The following is a 15,848-nucleotide window of genomic DNA, read 5'->3' as shown; positions in this document are numbered from 1 at the left end:
ACCCGGTCCGGTTCTGCGAAGTTCTTTTCTGTGAACTGGGTTGTCAGTCTTACAAGTAAACCCGGCTCGGTTCGGTTCGCTTTGGACTCTTACCTGCAGATGTACCACCTGAACGCAGAAACTGTCAGACTCGCAGTGCGCGTGCGCATGTAGGCAGGTAGCTGTTCAGCCTGGTGATGGTTCTGACCCGGTTTATAGATCAGAACCTGAGTATTTAAGTCTGACCCGATTCCTCCCTGTGGCTCCAGGTTCTGGTCGGCCCGGTGACTCTGCGTGCCGCCCGGATCCAGGACGGCCATGTTGGACAACGTCCCCGTCGGTGAGTCCCGATTCCGGTTCTGGTTCCGATTCTGGTTCTCACGTCAGCTCATCGGTTCTGTCGAGTCCTGCCGCTCTTTCTGTTTCAGTGTCGTCGGCGGAGCGCCAGCAGGTTCTGGCTGCTCTGGACCGGCTCCAGAACCGGCTGGTCCACAGGGAGGAGTGGAGCCTGAGCGCCGCCCTGGGGAGCCTGAAGGAGGCGCTGCAGAGCCCGCTGTTCGGCCGCGTCCTGACGCTGCAGCACTCCGTCCGCCAGCTGCAGCAGCAGGTGAGAAACGGCCGGAACCGGTACAGAACCTGGAAGAGAACCAGGTTCTGTGAATGTTTATTCACATCCTGCGCCTCTGATTGGCCGAGCCGCTCTCCTTGTTCCACTTCAGACCAATCAGGAAGCACTAGATCAGTTGAAGCTCCGCCCACTGGCTTCTGGGTTTTGGACCCAGTGGTCATGTGTCCTTCAGAGACCACTGTGATTCTTTTGGACCTCCATCCCGGTCCGTCTGAAGCTAAGCCCCGCCCACCAGCTGGAGAAAAGGGGCGGGGCCTGTGAGGACGTCTTGAGCTGAAGCCTGGCTTCATGCTGGCTCAGCCAATCAGATGTGAGTTTAGGCTTTTACTTCTTAAAACCCTTAAAGTGACCCTGCTGCAATCTGATTGGCTCAGAGGGACCAGACCGTGAATTACAATATCAGCATCTGGTCTGGTCTCTGATTGGACGACCTGATTGCATAATCGCTGTGCCCCCTCAAGTTCAGATAACACGGGGTCAACGGTTGCCACGATTACTTCAGGGCTCCACTCAGAGTAGGAACTTCCAGCTCCTGGAGTTTTTCTGCTTCTGTCTGGCTTTTATTTTCCAGTTGTTTTCCATTTGAACTTTGGTTCTGATCTCAGCAGCCGGGTCTGCTGGTCTGACTCTGGTGTGTTTCCAGTTGGATCAGGACCTCCTCCTGGGATGTGGCAGGTGTAGCCCCGCCCCCTGGTCATGTGACCAGCCCTGATCTGTATTCCACCGTGCCGCCGCCTTCACAATAAACAACCTGCAGCCAAATTAAGGTAATGGCAGCCGCAGCGGGCGCCTTCATACACTAAGTGCTGCAAAGGTCACCGTGGCGACGGAGGCACGGGCCACTAATGTCCCGACTGAGTAACGGCCCGGCCTCGGCTGGGTCCTGCGCCGTCAGCCCGGCCCCAATCAGCCGCAGACCGATACGCCTCACAACGAGAGAGGAGAGGTCGTTCATACATCAGCTGCTGGAGCCGCAGCGCCTCGGGGAAATCGATGCTCCGCTTCCAAACCTTCCTCTGCTTCTACCCCCCGCCTCTGTCCACCCCCCACCCCCACGCCTTGTTTCTAACTCCTCGCTGTCCTGATGCAACTCAGTGCTGCACTTCCTGAAAAGAGGCCCTGAACGTCTCAGGAAACATCCAACATCCATCCATCCAACCATCCCGGATGGATGGATGACCATGGATGATCCATCCATCCATCCATCCAACCGACCGACCAGGTTCCACCAGAACAGAAAGATGAAAATCAGTATTTAATGAAACCTGAACCTGACGGTCTCATTCCTCCTTCCTCTTCCTCCCCTCCGCCCCCCCAGCTCAGCAGCTTGCCTCCTGATGCTTGCAGTGACTTCAGTTTCTCCAGACGCGGTCAGCTGATTATGAGCGCCGCCCCGTCCTCCGTCCTGACCAATGGCTCGTCGCCTCTCTCCCTTCAGGCTCCGCCCCCGACGGAGCGCCTGCAGCAGTGGATCCAGGAGGCGGCGAAGGTAGGTTCAGCCTCGGTGGCGTTGTCATCGTCACGGCGACGTGTGCCGCGGGACTGAGCCGGTTCTGTTCGCAGGGCCGCCGGATCGAGCCGATTGTTCTGACCCGGCCCGCTTCAGGGGGCCTGGGGTTCAGCGTGGTCGGTCTGAACCCGGCAGGAAGCGGCGGCCACGGCGTCTTCGTCAAACACATCCAGCCGGGAGGAATCGCCGGCCGGTGAGGCACACCCGGACACAAAGAGTGGTTCTGGTTGGTTCTGACCTGGGTTCTGTTGCAGGGACGGGCGTCTTCAGGAGCAGGACCAGATCCTGGTGATCAACGGCAGTCCTCTGGAACCGGGCCGGAACCACCAAGCGGTGCTGAGCTTGCTGCAGCAGCCTGGCGAGACCGTGGAGCTAGTGGTGGCCCGGGAGTGGGACCGGGACCGGGTCGCACCAGGAGGTCCAGCTGAAGGGCCAGTTGGCACGGTCAGTGGAATGGAGCTGGGTCCTGCTGGGTTCTGATGAGTTCTGCTGGTCAGGTGAAGGGGTTCTGTCAGTTGCTGTGTTGGTTGTTCCGGCTCCTCCCCAGAACCGAAGCGGGTTTGGTAGGAGGCGCCCCATCACACCTGGAGGTGACTTTAATGCCACATTTCTGCAACAGAGTGAGCCCTCCTGTCTGTGAGGATCTGTGATGCTGCTGACTTTGACTGACTTCATTTTTATGACCTGAGAGGAAATGAAGTCGGCGCTGCTGACGGGCTGAGCTTCAGGCTAGAGGAGGACGAGCGATCCATGTCGGGAAATGATTTCTCAATCGCTGCTGGCCATCGCACAGACCCACTTTAGGGTTAATCTAGGGGCTTGGGGGCAACCAGGGGGCTTGGGGGCAACCAGGGGGTTTGGGGGCAACCAAGGTGTTTGGGGGCAACCAAGGTGTTTGGGGGCAACCAGGGGGTTTGGGGGCAACCAGGGGGTTTGGGGGCAACCAGGGGGTTTGGGGGCAACCAGGGGGTTTGGGGGCAACCAAGTTGTTTGGGGGCAACCAGGGGGTTTGGGGGCAACCAAGGTGTTTGGGGGCAACCAGGGGGTTTGGGGGCAACCAGGGGGTTTGGGGGCAACCAAGGTGTTTGGGGGCAACCAGGGGGTTTGGGGGCAACCAAGGTGTTTGGGGGCAACCAGGGGGTTTGGGGGCAACCAAGGTGTTTGGGGGCAACCAAGGTGTTTGGGGGCAACCAAGGTGTTTGGGGGCAACCAAGGGGTTTGGGGGCAACCAGGGGGTTTGGGGGCAACCAAGGGGTTTGGGGGCAACCAAGGTGTTTGGGGGCAACCAGGGGGCTTGGGGGCAACCAGGGGGTTTGGGGGCAACCAAGGTGTTTGGGGGCAACCAAGGTGTTTGGGGGCAACCAGGGGGTTTGGGGGCAACCAGGGGGTTTGGGGGCAACCAGGGGGTTTGGGGGCAACCAGGGGGTTTGGGGGCAACCAAGTTGTTTGGGGGCAACCAGGGGGTTTGGGGGCAACCAAGGTGTTTGGGGGCAACCAGGGGGTTTGGGGGCAACCAGGGGGTTTGGGGGCAACCAAGGTGTTTGGGGGCAACCAGGGGGTTTGGGGGCAACCAAGGTGTTTGGGGGCAACCAGGGGGTTTGGGGGCAACCAAGGTGTTTGGGGGCAACCAAGGTGTTTGGGGGCAACCAAGGTGTTTGGGGGCAACCAAGGTGTTTGGGGGCAACCAAGGGGTTTGGGGGCAACCAGGGGGTTTGGGGGCAACCAAGGTGTTTGGGGGCAACCAAGGTGTTTGGGGGCAACCAGGGGGTTTGGGGGCAACCAAGGTGTTTGGGGGCAACCAAGGTGTTTGGGGGCAACCAAGGTGTTTGGGGGCAACCAAGGTGTTTGGGGGCAACCAGGGGGTTTGGGGGCAACCAAGGTGTTTGGGGGCAACCAAGGTGTTTGGGGGCAACCAGGGGGTTTGGGGAAAATGTTCAGGTAATTTCTAAAGACTTTGCTGATTGGTTTGTGGGCCATCATCATCATCAGAAGGCAGCTCTCTGGAACCTTCTGGCTGGTACCAGAACCTCGGCCCGGTTCTGGTGAGGTCAGTCAGCATTGATCTAATCTCACTGACAAAAATAATCTAGAGCTGAAATCTGAACTTTGATCCCTGAAAACATCCGCATGCTCTCCAGAGACAAAACAAGCTCTGTGACCTCCAACATGGAGGGGTCATGGGTCAGCATCTCGGGCAGAGTCGCCATGTCCTCCAAGTTGCCATGGCGATGCAGCTTTCTGCAAACGGATCATTTTAGTGCATCTTCTCGCCCAGTCCTGGGTCTGGTCACGGTGTCCGGCCCGGTTCTGTCCGTGGTTCCAGTAAACATGACCTCGATCTGAGAGGGACATGAATGAAGCAGCAGGTGGGTCGGGGGCCCGGTATGCAGAACCTGGCCCGGGTCCAACAGAACCAGACAAGAGAGACAAGGACTCGCATGAGAGCTACAGCTTTCGGTTCTGAGTTTGCTTCCTGTGCTCTGATGGACTTGGTTCATTAGATTGGTTCTGCTCCACGAGGACGAACTGGGTCGGTCCGGAACCCAGAGAACCTGCTGCTGGTTCCGCCGGGTCGGTAATGGATCAGTTTCTGAGAAAACTGAGAGCTTGTGTCGAGAAGCGGAGCGTCGGCTCCTCCCTGAGGTTCTGGAATGAAGGGAAGGATTGTTACTGCGAGGCGGAGCTGCTGAATCGGGTCAGGGCTGTAATCAGAACCGGAACAGCGGCCTGAGGTGTGTGTGTGTGTGTGTGTGTGTGTGTGTGTGTGTGTGTGTTAGTTAGCAGGGCTCCCACTTTAAACACCTCCAAGCAGTTGCTGCTCAGGTGCAGCCAGCAGCCAATCAGATCTCAGGAATAGTGATGACCCATCAGCCAGATTATCCACATTGACAGATTATTTACTGCCTGGTTCCGTCTGCAATCCCTACAGATTTAAGTCTTTGGGTTTTTGCTGATAAAACCTGGAGCTGCAGAGTCCGGATCCTGATCCTGATTTTTTCCTGCAGGACCTCTGGGGTCATGTGGAGGAGATCGAGCTTTCCAACGACGGCTCCGGTTTGGGCTTTGGAATTGTTGGCGGGAAGACGAGCGGAGTGGTTGTCCGAACGGTGATCCCCGACAGCGTAGCTGACAGGGTGAGTCTGCTTCCTCTTCCTGAGGTCGAACCAAAACAACAACTGATCGGGTTCTCTCCCGTTGTCCAATCAGGATGGGCGTCTCCGCACAGGTGACCACATCCTCCGCATCGGGTCGACGCCCACCAGCGGCCTCACCAGCGACCAGGTGGTCAAGGTTCTGCAAGCCTGCGGCGGTCATGTGACCATGCTGATCGCCAGGGACCCCCAAGGACAGGCGGCCGCCGCCCCGGCTGCGCCTCCTGACTCCGCCCCCTTCGTTAACGTACCTCCTCCACTTCCTGACTCCGCCCCCGTTACGTCCTTACCTCCAGGTCCTCCTGTAGCCCCGCCGCAGCGCCAGCCCAGCAAGACGGTGAGCCTTCGGTTCAAATGGTTGTCATGACGACGTGAAACAGTTTTACCCTCTTTACTCGGTTCTGGTTCTGGCTTCAGCCCAACCTGGAGGGATACGAGATCCATGAAGTTCCCCTCAGCAAGAAGGACGGCCAGAGCCTCGGCATCTCCATCGTCGGCTTCAATCCACTGACCAGCCAAGGTGGGCGGTCGGTCCTGGAACCGGTCCTGGGTTTCGGAACGGGTCCTGGTCCCGGGTCCAGATGTGAACATGAAGCGTTCTGATGTCTTCTTCCTGTCTCAGATGCAGTGGGTGTGTTTGTGAAACACGTGGTTCCTGGCAGCGCCGCGGACCAGAGCAGAAACATCCGGGTCCATGACCGCCTCCTCGCTGTGAGTCCCTGACCGGGTCTGGGCTTTGGAATCCGTTTGAGACGGTGGGGACGGTTCTCTGGGATCAGAACCTCTGACCCATCAGGTTTTCCTCTCCATCTTGTCTCTCCATCAGCTGGATGACGTCAGTCTCCATGGAATGACCAACCAGGAGGTTCTGGAGGTGATGAAGCAGACGGGTCAGACTGTGGTTCTGACTCTGGTCCGGAAGAAAGTCAGAGGCCTGGAAAGATCCCTAGATAAAGGTAGGAGGGCGATACAGTAAGTAAACTTTATTTATATAGCACCTTTCAGACAAACATCACAAAGTGCTTTACAACAAAGGAAACATCAATAATAAAAGAATCCAAAATGAACCAAATGAACCAAAAGCCAGTCTGAAGTCTTGAGACTTTTTAAATGCGTCAGTCGACTGGAGACGTTCCAGAGCCTCGGGGCTCCACCTGGACGGACAGAGAGGCTGCAGAAGGTCCAATTTATATTTGGGAGCCTCACCATGAAGTGCTTTAAAAGTTAACACCAAATTTTAAAGTGAGTCCTACAACACACCGGGAGCCAGAGCAGAGAGGCCAGAACCGGAGTTATGTGATCGGTTCTGTGGGTTCTGGTTCAAAGCCCGGCTGCAGCCGTGGAGGATCCACTCAGAGCCACTAAGAGGCCGTTACAGAAGTCTGAGCGAGAAGAAATAAAAGCATGGACAGACTTTCTAACTCATCATGTGATAAAAAAGCTCGCAGCTTCCAAATATTCCTTAAATGGTAAAATCAGTTGCCAGCTAACAGTTTGCAATGATTGTCCAATGACAGAACGCCCAGATTTCTGAGGCTACTTTTGTTCCAAGGGTTTAAAAACCCAAGATGCTTCCTGATTTCCGTGATTTTCTCACCAGGAGCTACGATGAGCGTCTCGGTCCTGCCTGAGGTCATTCAGACAGATTTTAGTGCCAGACAGGCAGTTACTGAGTTCAGTCAATTTATACATTCAGAGGATGGAAATGAACAATATATGTGCATATCGTCAGCATACACATGGTATGAGACGTTACCGTAGCGATTTAAAATAAGGCCCAGTGGGCCCAAAACTGAACCCTGGGGCCTCCCAGCATCAGAGTGACCACTGTTCATAGAAACAGGAACAGACCTGTCAGATAAATCAGAGTTAAACCAGTTTAAGACGGAGCCACAAATACCAGAAAGATCTTAGTCTGTTGATAAGGACAGTGAGATCCAGTGTGAAAAGCTGAAGTCGGGTCCAGAACAACAAACACAGTGAGGCTTCCAGAATCAGCTGCCATCAACACATCAGTAGAAACCTTTAATCATGCTGTTTCTGTGGAGTGCAGTCTACGAAAACCAGATTAAAAATTGTCCATAAGATCATTTTCCTCAAGAAAAGAGTTCAGTTGTTGCGCTCCAACCTTCTCCAGGATCTTGGACACAAAAGGAAGTTTAGAGATGGTCTGCAGCTTTCAGGCAGAGAGGAATCCAGGTTGGGCTTTTTTAGCAGCAGTTTTAAAACATCGAGGAACAAATTCTGAACAAAGAGACGAATTTATCAAGCTGACTGCAGTTAAAATATCGTTAAAAAGAGACGTTGGGAAAACATCCAGTGGACTCGCCGACAGCGGCATATGCTTCAAAAGACCAGAGATCTCATTATGGGGTAAAGAGGACCACAGGTCAGAGGTCAGAGGTCGAGGGTCCAGACGGCGAGATACTGGCTCTGATGTTGGAAGTACCGCCTCCAACGGGTCATGTGACTAACAGCTGAACCGCTGCGGTTGGTTCTGGTTCTGACGGGCCGCCTGTCCTGAGAAAAATCATCATTTACATTTATAGTGACTGTGAGCTGGACTGCTCTGGTTCTGGTCGGGTGGACCTTATCAGAACCTTTGTCTGATGAATCTGTTCCTGGCTGTAATCTGCAGAATGTGCAGCTCTTTCTCCTCCTCTTCCTCCTGCAGTGTCTGCAGAGATTAATCTGTTAGGTTTCGGGTCATTTGTTCCAGTCCGGTCCGGTCCGGTCAGCCCACGGGCCGAGGAAGAGCCGTTATCTCCTGCTGTGTTCAAAGCTGCAGCGTTCTGCCGTTATCTGACCAGCAGAGCCGCTTCTGCATTCAGCGCCTCCGCTGGTCATTAGTCAGAGGTCAGAGGTCAGGAGGTTCGGGTCCAGACAGCAGAAAGTTCTGGAAGCTCAATGTGACTCCATGGGCCTGATGGGACACGGACGGTGACCTTCAGGACGGCTCTGAGGTTCTAGCGGTTTTGGTTTCCTGGTTGGAACCAACTGATGAAAAAGGTTCCAGGTTGTTCCAGGTTATTCCAGGCACCAGGAAGTCCTTCATGGTTTTCTGTCCTGTCTGTTTCAGTGGAGCGGGCCTCAACCAGAGGGTCTCAGAGGAGGAACCTGGAGGTCAAAGGTCGCTTGTCAGCATCTGGATCCATCATGATGATGAAGCAGGAAGTGACATTTGGTACGGGCAGCGTGTTGAGGTGGAAACGCCGCATAATTGTTTGTTCACAAAGATAAATCATCCCCAACTCTCCTCTGAAGGCGACTACAAGTTATTCCTGTGGTTCACATAGAGCTGCTCAACCAGAGCCGACGCGGTTCGTTTTAAACTCCCACCTTGATGTGGAGTTCTCCAAGGAATCGTAATTCCTCACAGGGGGTTGATGTAAACATCCATCAGGTCAGCCTGAGTCCAGTTTGAGTGAGAGGAGGAAGGAGCGCGAGCCGCACTGAAACTTCAGAGATCAAGCAGCTGTGCGATTGGTCCGCTCTGCGGCTTTAAATGCTTAAACTATAAACCTGTCTTTAAGGATAAATCAGTCAAATGCTCTGAGCAACAGACACCCTGGCAAACCGGCTTAATAATTCCTTTTATTTTTAGCCGGAACAGCTTAATAAATGGAATTTAACAGAACAACTTCCTGTTTGCAAGCCTCAGCCCCCCAACTCCACTCTGAGTTTCTCTTTCTCGTTAGTGCGGCAGACGCCCGTCCCTCTGGGATGTATTGCTGCTCTGATTCAGGCCAACACGGCGCATTAATTCACCAGGTGGAAGCGGGTTAGCAATGCTAATTTAATCAGCTGGCTCTGACTAACACCTGGACCTGAGGAGAACGTCACAGCGTTCCATCTCGGAGTCCGTCCGCTTCCTAATCCGCTTCCCAGTCTGCAGACAGACTGTCGCTCTGCTGCCGAGCGCTCATCTGTCCTACTCTCGTCTCGGTCATTAAACTAACGCAGGCCAATGCTTGCTGCTTACTGCGGCGCTTTCACTGCAGCAAGCAGGAATCCTAAACGGCCGATGGCCTTGTTCTTCACTCCACCTGCCCAGACCTGGTTCTGGTTCTGGTTGTGGTTCTGGCTCCAGATGTTTTGGTCCCGGCTCCGTTCAGCTGACGCATGCGGAGCGCGTTGAGCTGACTGAGCCTCACGCTGCAGGAACCAGAACCATCTGACCTCTGGTCCGGTTTGTCCGAACAAAGCCTCTGACCCTGATGCAGAGTTCAAAGGTCACCATGCATTTCCAGTGTTCCTCAGTGAAACCCAGAGCCCAGACTCAGCCTGCTCTGTGTGTTGCAGCGTCTGATGCAGAACTGCGAGCCAAGTGGGAGGCGGCTCTGGGACCTCAGTACCTCGTCCTGGTGAGTCCAGAACCCAGCAGCTGATCCGGTTCTGCTGCATGTTTGACTGTGCTTCCTGTTTCCGGTTTCCTGTCAGGTGGTGAACCTGGATCCCGTGATCCAAGACGACGCAGAGCTGCAGAAATCCTCCAAGGTGCAGCGTCGCATTCTGGCTGCTGGTCTGGCTGCCGCAGGTCCTCCTGACCGACCCTCTGTCTCTCTGCAGCTGCTGCCCATCCACATCCTGCGTCTGGGCGTGGAGCTGGACTCCTTCGACGGCCACCACTACATCTCCTCTGTGGCCCCCGGGGGCCCCGTGGACCGACATGGCGTGCTGAGGCCTGAGGACGAACTGCTGGAGGTAAAACTTCCCGCTTTCAGGAGGAACTACTGACGGATCTGAAGCTGCCCGAACGCACCGCCGGTGGGACCGAGGAGCCTCGGGGTTCTGGAACGGGAACGCTTTAATTCTCTGTCCATCCGCCGGACCGGTACTGATCCGCTTAGAACCGGGTCACACCTTTATAGTCTGGCCAATTTTCAGACCCTGAGCGAAGGACGACAGACCCACTGACCTCACTTGACCCGCTGACCCGACCCGCTGACCCGACCCGCTGACCCGACCCGCTGACCCAACTGACGGTTCTGTTCTTTGAAGGTCAACGGCGTCCAGCTGTACGGGAAGTCGCGGCGGGAAGCCGTGTCCTTTCTCAAAGAGGTTCCGCCTCCGTTCACTCTGGTTTGCTGCCGACTCCTGATCCCAGACCAGGAACCGGAACCAGAACCAGAACCAGAACCGTCCGCTCCACCACAACCAGCAGCAGAACATCGGAGCATCGAAGAGGTGAGAGAGTCCGGCCCTCGTTCCTCCCAGGAGTTTCCACTTTTCTCATGTTGTACGGATCCAGATGGAGCTGATGCAGCTCGGGTCCAGAGAACTCCTGGTTCTGGTTCTGGAGGTACGGGTCAGAACCTTCTGGACCCGGAGAACTAGGCGGTAATGATTTGCTTTTGCCTGTCAGATGGAGATGAAGCTGTCGTCCATGCTCCGCAGAGAGGAAGAGGAGGAAGAGGAGGAGCAGGTACCGCCCTCAGTCAGTCAGTCTGGTTCTGGACCCGAAGCCTGATCCAGTTGGTTCTGTTCGTCAGCAGCAGGGTTCTCCTGTGGAGGAGCTGAGGAGCGAGGACTCCAGCCTGGAGGAAGAGGAGGAGGATGAAGGCGAGCTGGCTCTGTGGAGTCCGGAGGTCGGCGTGGTGGAGCTGCAGAAGGAGGCGGAGCGCGGCCTGGGCTTCAGCCTGCTGGACTACCAGGTGAGACCGGGCCCACAGCACCAGCACGCCGCCGCCGAGCTGCCCTGCAGCGTGAAGACTTGGATCTGTTGGAAAGGAATCGGTTCCAATGGGGTCACGGTGGGGTCACGGTGGGGTCATGGAGGGGTCACGGTGGGGTTACAGGGGTCACGGTGGGGTCATGATGGGGTCACAGTGGGGTCATGATGGGGTCACGGTGGGGTCATGGTGGGGTCACGGTGGGGTCATGGTGGGGTCACGGTGGGGTTACAGGGGTCACGGTGGGGTTACAGGGGTCATGGTGGGGTTACGGTGGGGTCATGGTGGGGTTACGGTGGGGTCATGGTGGGGTTACATTGGGGTCATGGTGGGGTTGCGTTGGGGTCATGGTGGGGTTGCGTTGGGGTCATGGTGGGGTTACGTTGGGGTCACGGTGGGGTCACGGTGGGGTTACAGGGGTCACGGTGGGGTTACAGGGGTCACGGTGGGGTTACGGTGGGGTCATGGTGGGGTTACAGGGGTCATGGTGGGGTTACGGGGTCATGGTGGGGTCATGATGGCGTCACGGTGGGGTTACAGGGGTCATGGTGGGGTTACGGTGGGGTCATGGTGGGGTTACAGGGGTCATGGTGGCGTCACGGTGGGGTCATGGTGGGGTTACGGTGGGGTCATGGTGGGGTTGCGTTGGGGTCATGGTGGGGTTACGGTGGGGTCATGGTGGGGTTACAGGGGTCATGGTGGGGTTACGGTGGGGTCATGGTGGGGTTACGGTGGGGTCATGGTGGGGTTACAGGGGTCATGGTGGGGTTACGGGGTCACGGTGGGGTCACGGTGGGGTTACGGGGTCATGGTGGGGTTGCGTTGGGGTCATGGTGGGGTTACATTGGGGTCATGGTGGGGTTGCGTTGGGGTCATGGTGGGGTTACATTGGGGTCATGGTGGGGTTGCGTTGGGGTCATGGTGGGGTTGCGTTGGGGTCATGGTGGGGTTACATTGGGGTCATGGTGGGGTTGCGTTGGGGTCATGGTGGGGTTGCGTTGGGGTCATGGTGGGGTTGCGTTGGGGTCATGGTGGGGTTACGTTGGGGTCATGGTGGGGTTACATTGGGGTCATGGTGGGGTTGCGTTGGGGTCATGGTGGGGTTGCGTTGGGGTCATGGTGGGGTTACGTTGGGGTCATGGTGGGGTTACATTGGGGTCATGGTGGGGTTGCGTTGGGGTCATGGTGGGGTTGCGTTGGGGTCATGGTGGGGTTACATTGGGGTCATGGTGGGGTTACATTGGGGTCATGGTGGGGTAACGGTGGATCCATGCAGTACTGATCCGGTTCCTCTCTGCTGTTCGTTCACTTTCCTTCCAAACTTGTCAGTTTTAGTAAAACTCTGGAGGCTGAAGGTTCAGGAGGAGCTTCCTCTCCTCTTCCTCTCTTCTTCCTCCGCTCCCCTGGCTCCTTTGTTTCTCCTCAGCTTCCCGTAGGAGGCGGCCCTGACTCCGCCGCTCTCCACCTGCAGCCGCCTTGCTGCGGCTAAAAATACCCACGCTTTCTTCTGCCAGCCTGAAAATTGGCACGGCAGCGGCTCGCTCTGCGCCGGCAGCGCTGCAGGGATTCACTGAACCGGCTTCTGAATTCTGCTGGGGGGAAGAGGCAGGTTCTGGCGGGTCGGGTTGGGTCTCAAAATCAGTGCCGCTCTCAGAAGATTTGGAGAAAATCTGGAGAGGAACTGTAGAAAACTTCTGAATCAAGTCTGGAAATTCCCAGAATGAAAATGTTCAAAAAGACAAGATGGATGGATGAGGATGGATGAGTGTTGGATGTGTTGCGGTGAAATGAGGCTGAAGCTGTAGAGCAGCTGCAGATGTTGAATGTGAGTCAGTAAAACATGAAATCACAAAGTGTTGTGAAATCAGCCTTAAACTATTCAAGACATAAAACCAGCATAAGAAAAAGTTAAATAAAAATGTTTTAAAAAACCTCCAGTCAGAAATTGGAACTGTGAGGGAAAACCGTCCAAAACCTCCGACAGATACACGTCTTAACAGATTCAACCAGGAGATCCAGGGAACCAGCAGCCTGGCCATGTGATGCTCTGCAGGTCAGCCTGATGTCTGCCTGCTGTGTGGCAGCTGACTGGGAGCAAAACCAGTTTGTGAGCAGACCTCAGGAACGCCTGATTAAAATCACAACCGCAGCAGAACCCGACCCAAAGGCCCGACCCGGGGGCCCCTAAGTAGTTTTTGTTCATTGGTTCGGGGTTTGAGAATCGCAGCAGGAGTTTAGGAACCAGATGGATTGTGATTGGTGGAACCAGACAACAAGGAGCTTTGCTTTGGTGTGGAGTGCTCTCCATCGTTTCTTCTTCTGCTCCTTTCTGCAGTAGAAACTCTGAAGCGCCCTCTGCTGGAGGAGAGATAGCCTCCGGTGGTTGTCTTGGTCCTGGTCTGGTTCCACTGGACTGTGACTCGTCACCATGGACACATGTTCTGTTCCAGCTGAAATTCAGAACCACAGAAGGCCACTCCCTCCATGTTTCAGTTTGGACTTTAACTAGACCGTCCTGTTTTCACCATCAGCCCAGGCGTCCATCAGGAAACAAACATATGAAATATTTATGAACATGATATAAGTTGGAGCAAAGTTTTTCTCTGGACGGGAGGATCAGACGGACAGGGTTTCCTCCCCCCTTGTTATCGGAGTTCTGGTCTCTGTCGCCCCCTACCTGCTGGTCTGTGAACTCTAAAGCTTCTCCTCTCTCGGTTCCACCTGGACGGTTTAATTCACAACCCCGTTCTGACACTCTGTCCTGATTCAAACAGAACCGTTCTGCTGCTGACTGGGTTCCTCCAGAACCCGGGCTCTTGTGTTCGGCTCGTCTCTAAATCTCTGCTCTCTTTTAATTCAACGAGTTGAAAAGTTTTTGAACGGCTGGGTTGTTTTCAGCCTGACTTGAGGTCCACTCAGGTGTGTTTCTGTTCCCCAGGGTGTGAAAATATCCCACCTTGGGATTAAACCCGTCTCATGTCTGACCCTGCAGGACCCGTTGGATCCTGGTCGCTGTGTGATGGTGATCCGCTCTCTGGTTCCTGGTGGGTCCGCGGAGCGTCATGGAGGCCTGCTTCCTGGAGACCAGCTGGTATCGGTTAATCACACCCTGTTGGACCTTCTCACCCTGACTGAGGCAGTGGAGGTGCTGAAGTCGGTACCGCCTGGTACCGTCCGCCTGGGAGTCCGCAAGCCCCTGGTAAGTCCAGACCTTCTGCTCTACAGGTCAGGCCCTACCGAGTCTCTCCAGGTCCTACCAGGGTCCAGGGTCTCTGGGGTTTTTGTCCCACGGTTCATTTCCTAATGCAGAGGTTCCCAAACTGTGGGGCGCAGTGCCATTGCAGGGGGTTGCGGGAAGCGGTATGGATGAATGGAGGAAAAAAAGGAAACGATGAACGCTGGGGGGGAGGTGTTTGAGTGTAACAGGGAGTCTCTAAGAACCCCCCCACCGGACACACACATCGTTCAACTAGACAGCAAGAGTCTAACTCTCTCAATTTGTAATCTATAGGGGGGCCCAGGAGAAGAACCACCATCTTAATGTGTGGTTCTGGACCTCTGAGCCGGGCCTTCAGTACTGTTAGTGTGTTGTCCAGGTCCTAAAATTCTCCTCTAACCTTTGGACTGTAGATGTGTAGACTATCCAGTAGGAGGCTTGAACTTTTCATAGATGTTGATATTGCTTGACAGAAAAATGATCTTCATCCCACAAGACTGGATTCTCAGCTGGCCTGATTGTTGGTCTGGACAGACATTTCCTGTCCCAGAGTTTTAGTTTTAGGTCAGAAGTTAATCCAGACTAAATGCTGAGTTCTGGACCATCAGATACTTTGTGGAGCTTCCTGTTGATGAACCAGCGTAGATCTGGATGGTGTTGATCGATGGCTTTTTGAGTTTCCTGAAGCCAGTCCTGTTCACAGGTTGTAGAGTTCAGATCTTGTTTCCTCTCTGGTTCAGAACCTGCTGAACACAGAATCCTTTTGGTTCCGGCTGAACCTGAGCTGCTTTCTCCAGCTTCCTGGTCGACCTGTTTCCTGTTTCTGCAGGTGGAAGCAGCCGATCCCAGCAGAGAGAACATGATCCAGGATTCTCCGCTTCCAGAGGTAAGCACCGTGTTCCTGATGCTCTGCAGCTTATGGATCAGAACCAGACGTCTAAACGGAGATCTGGTGATGATGTCATGACTTTAAAAGCTTCTGATTGGTTATTCCATATCAGTTAGACTCCTCAAATTCTGCTTCCTGCCATGACATTGTGGAATCATTTAAACCAGTGGTCAACAACCCCTGGTCCGTGGACCGGTACCGGTCCGTGGACCAATTGGTACCGGACCACGCAAGAAATTAAATATTTCTGTTTTATGTATTATTTGAGTCTGGAGGATCTTTTATTTTGAAAATCCTGTAACCGGATTCTCTCGCCAACACTGAGCCCACAAGCAGCAAAATGAGTAAGAAACAGATCAGATGTCTTTGGAAAGTTTCTTTGCAAAGGGGAAAAGGCCCAGAGAAGAGACAGGAGGATGGATTTATCCCGGACCGGTAGGTGAGTCAAACATTACAAGCCGCTCTGAGTAACATGCGGCGACCAGCTGCTAATGAGGCAATGAAGCTTCAAACTGCTTCGCCACGTAGAGACCAAGCAGGCTGAGGATATAAGCAACACTTTGGGTGTCATTGTCTCCATCACTCCCTGATGTCTCGTTGCAGAGAAACAAGCTCAGGGCTCCGTTAGTCTTTATCGTGAGTTAAAATGTTCACGAAAGTAAAATGCTCGTTTTTGTGGCGCATCTGTATCTTATTTTGAAGGGATATGTAGGCCTGTCGCGATAAACGATAAATCAATTAATCGCACGATAAATTAAACCTATCGACTTCATTTTAATTATCGGCTTTATCGTCTCTTCC

General features: G+C 54.5%; 1 protein-coding gene across 1 annotated transcript in view; it reads left to right on the top strand.

The window, feature by feature from the left end:
• patj (PATJ crumbs cell polarity complex component) overlaps positions 1–15,848 on the top strand; it is a 54,583-nt gene that overhangs the window by 524 nt on the left and 38,211 nt on the right. Inside the window, exons 2-20 of the mRNA XM_088004806.1 lie at positions 249–319; positions 408–586; positions 1,926–2,096; positions 2,171–2,310; positions 2,372–2,561; positions 5,123–5,251; positions 5,325–5,606; positions 5,687–5,789; positions 5,892–5,980; positions 6,096–6,225; positions 8,349–8,453; positions 9,572–9,633; positions 9,710–9,766; positions 9,839–9,973; positions 10,271–10,456; positions 10,635–10,694; positions 10,762–10,923; positions 13,934–14,140; positions 14,988–15,044. Of these exons, the coding sequence (XP_087860932.1) occupies positions 298–319; positions 408–586; positions 1,926–2,096; positions 2,171–2,310; positions 2,372–2,561; positions 5,123–5,251; positions 5,325–5,606; positions 5,687–5,789; positions 5,892–5,980; positions 6,096–6,225; positions 8,349–8,453; positions 9,572–9,633; positions 9,710–9,766; positions 9,839–9,973; positions 10,271–10,456; positions 10,635–10,694; positions 10,762–10,923; positions 13,934–14,140; positions 14,988–15,044 (2,466 nt within the window). The 5' untranslated portion in view covers positions 249–297. The remainder of the gene's footprint in view (positions 1–248; positions 320–407; positions 587–1,925; positions 2,097–2,170; positions 2,311–2,371; positions 2,562–5,122; positions 5,252–5,324; positions 5,607–5,686; positions 5,790–5,891; positions 5,981–6,095; positions 6,226–8,348; positions 8,454–9,571; positions 9,634–9,709; positions 9,767–9,838; positions 9,974–10,270; positions 10,457–10,634; positions 10,695–10,761; positions 10,924–13,933; positions 14,141–14,987; positions 15,045–15,848) is intronic.

Source organism: Poecilia mexicana, unplaced genomic scaffold (genome assembly GCF_051168715.1).
Source record: "Poecilia mexicana isolate PSO_F unplaced genomic scaffold, ASM5116871v1 scaffold_4, whole genome shotgun sequence".
Classification (NCBI taxonomy): Eukaryota; Metazoa; Chordata; class Actinopteri; order Cyprinodontiformes; family Poeciliidae; genus Poecilia; species Poecilia mexicana.
The sequence above is the reverse complement of the archived record's forward strand: the minus strand, read 5'-3'. Positions and strand labels throughout refer to the sequence as shown.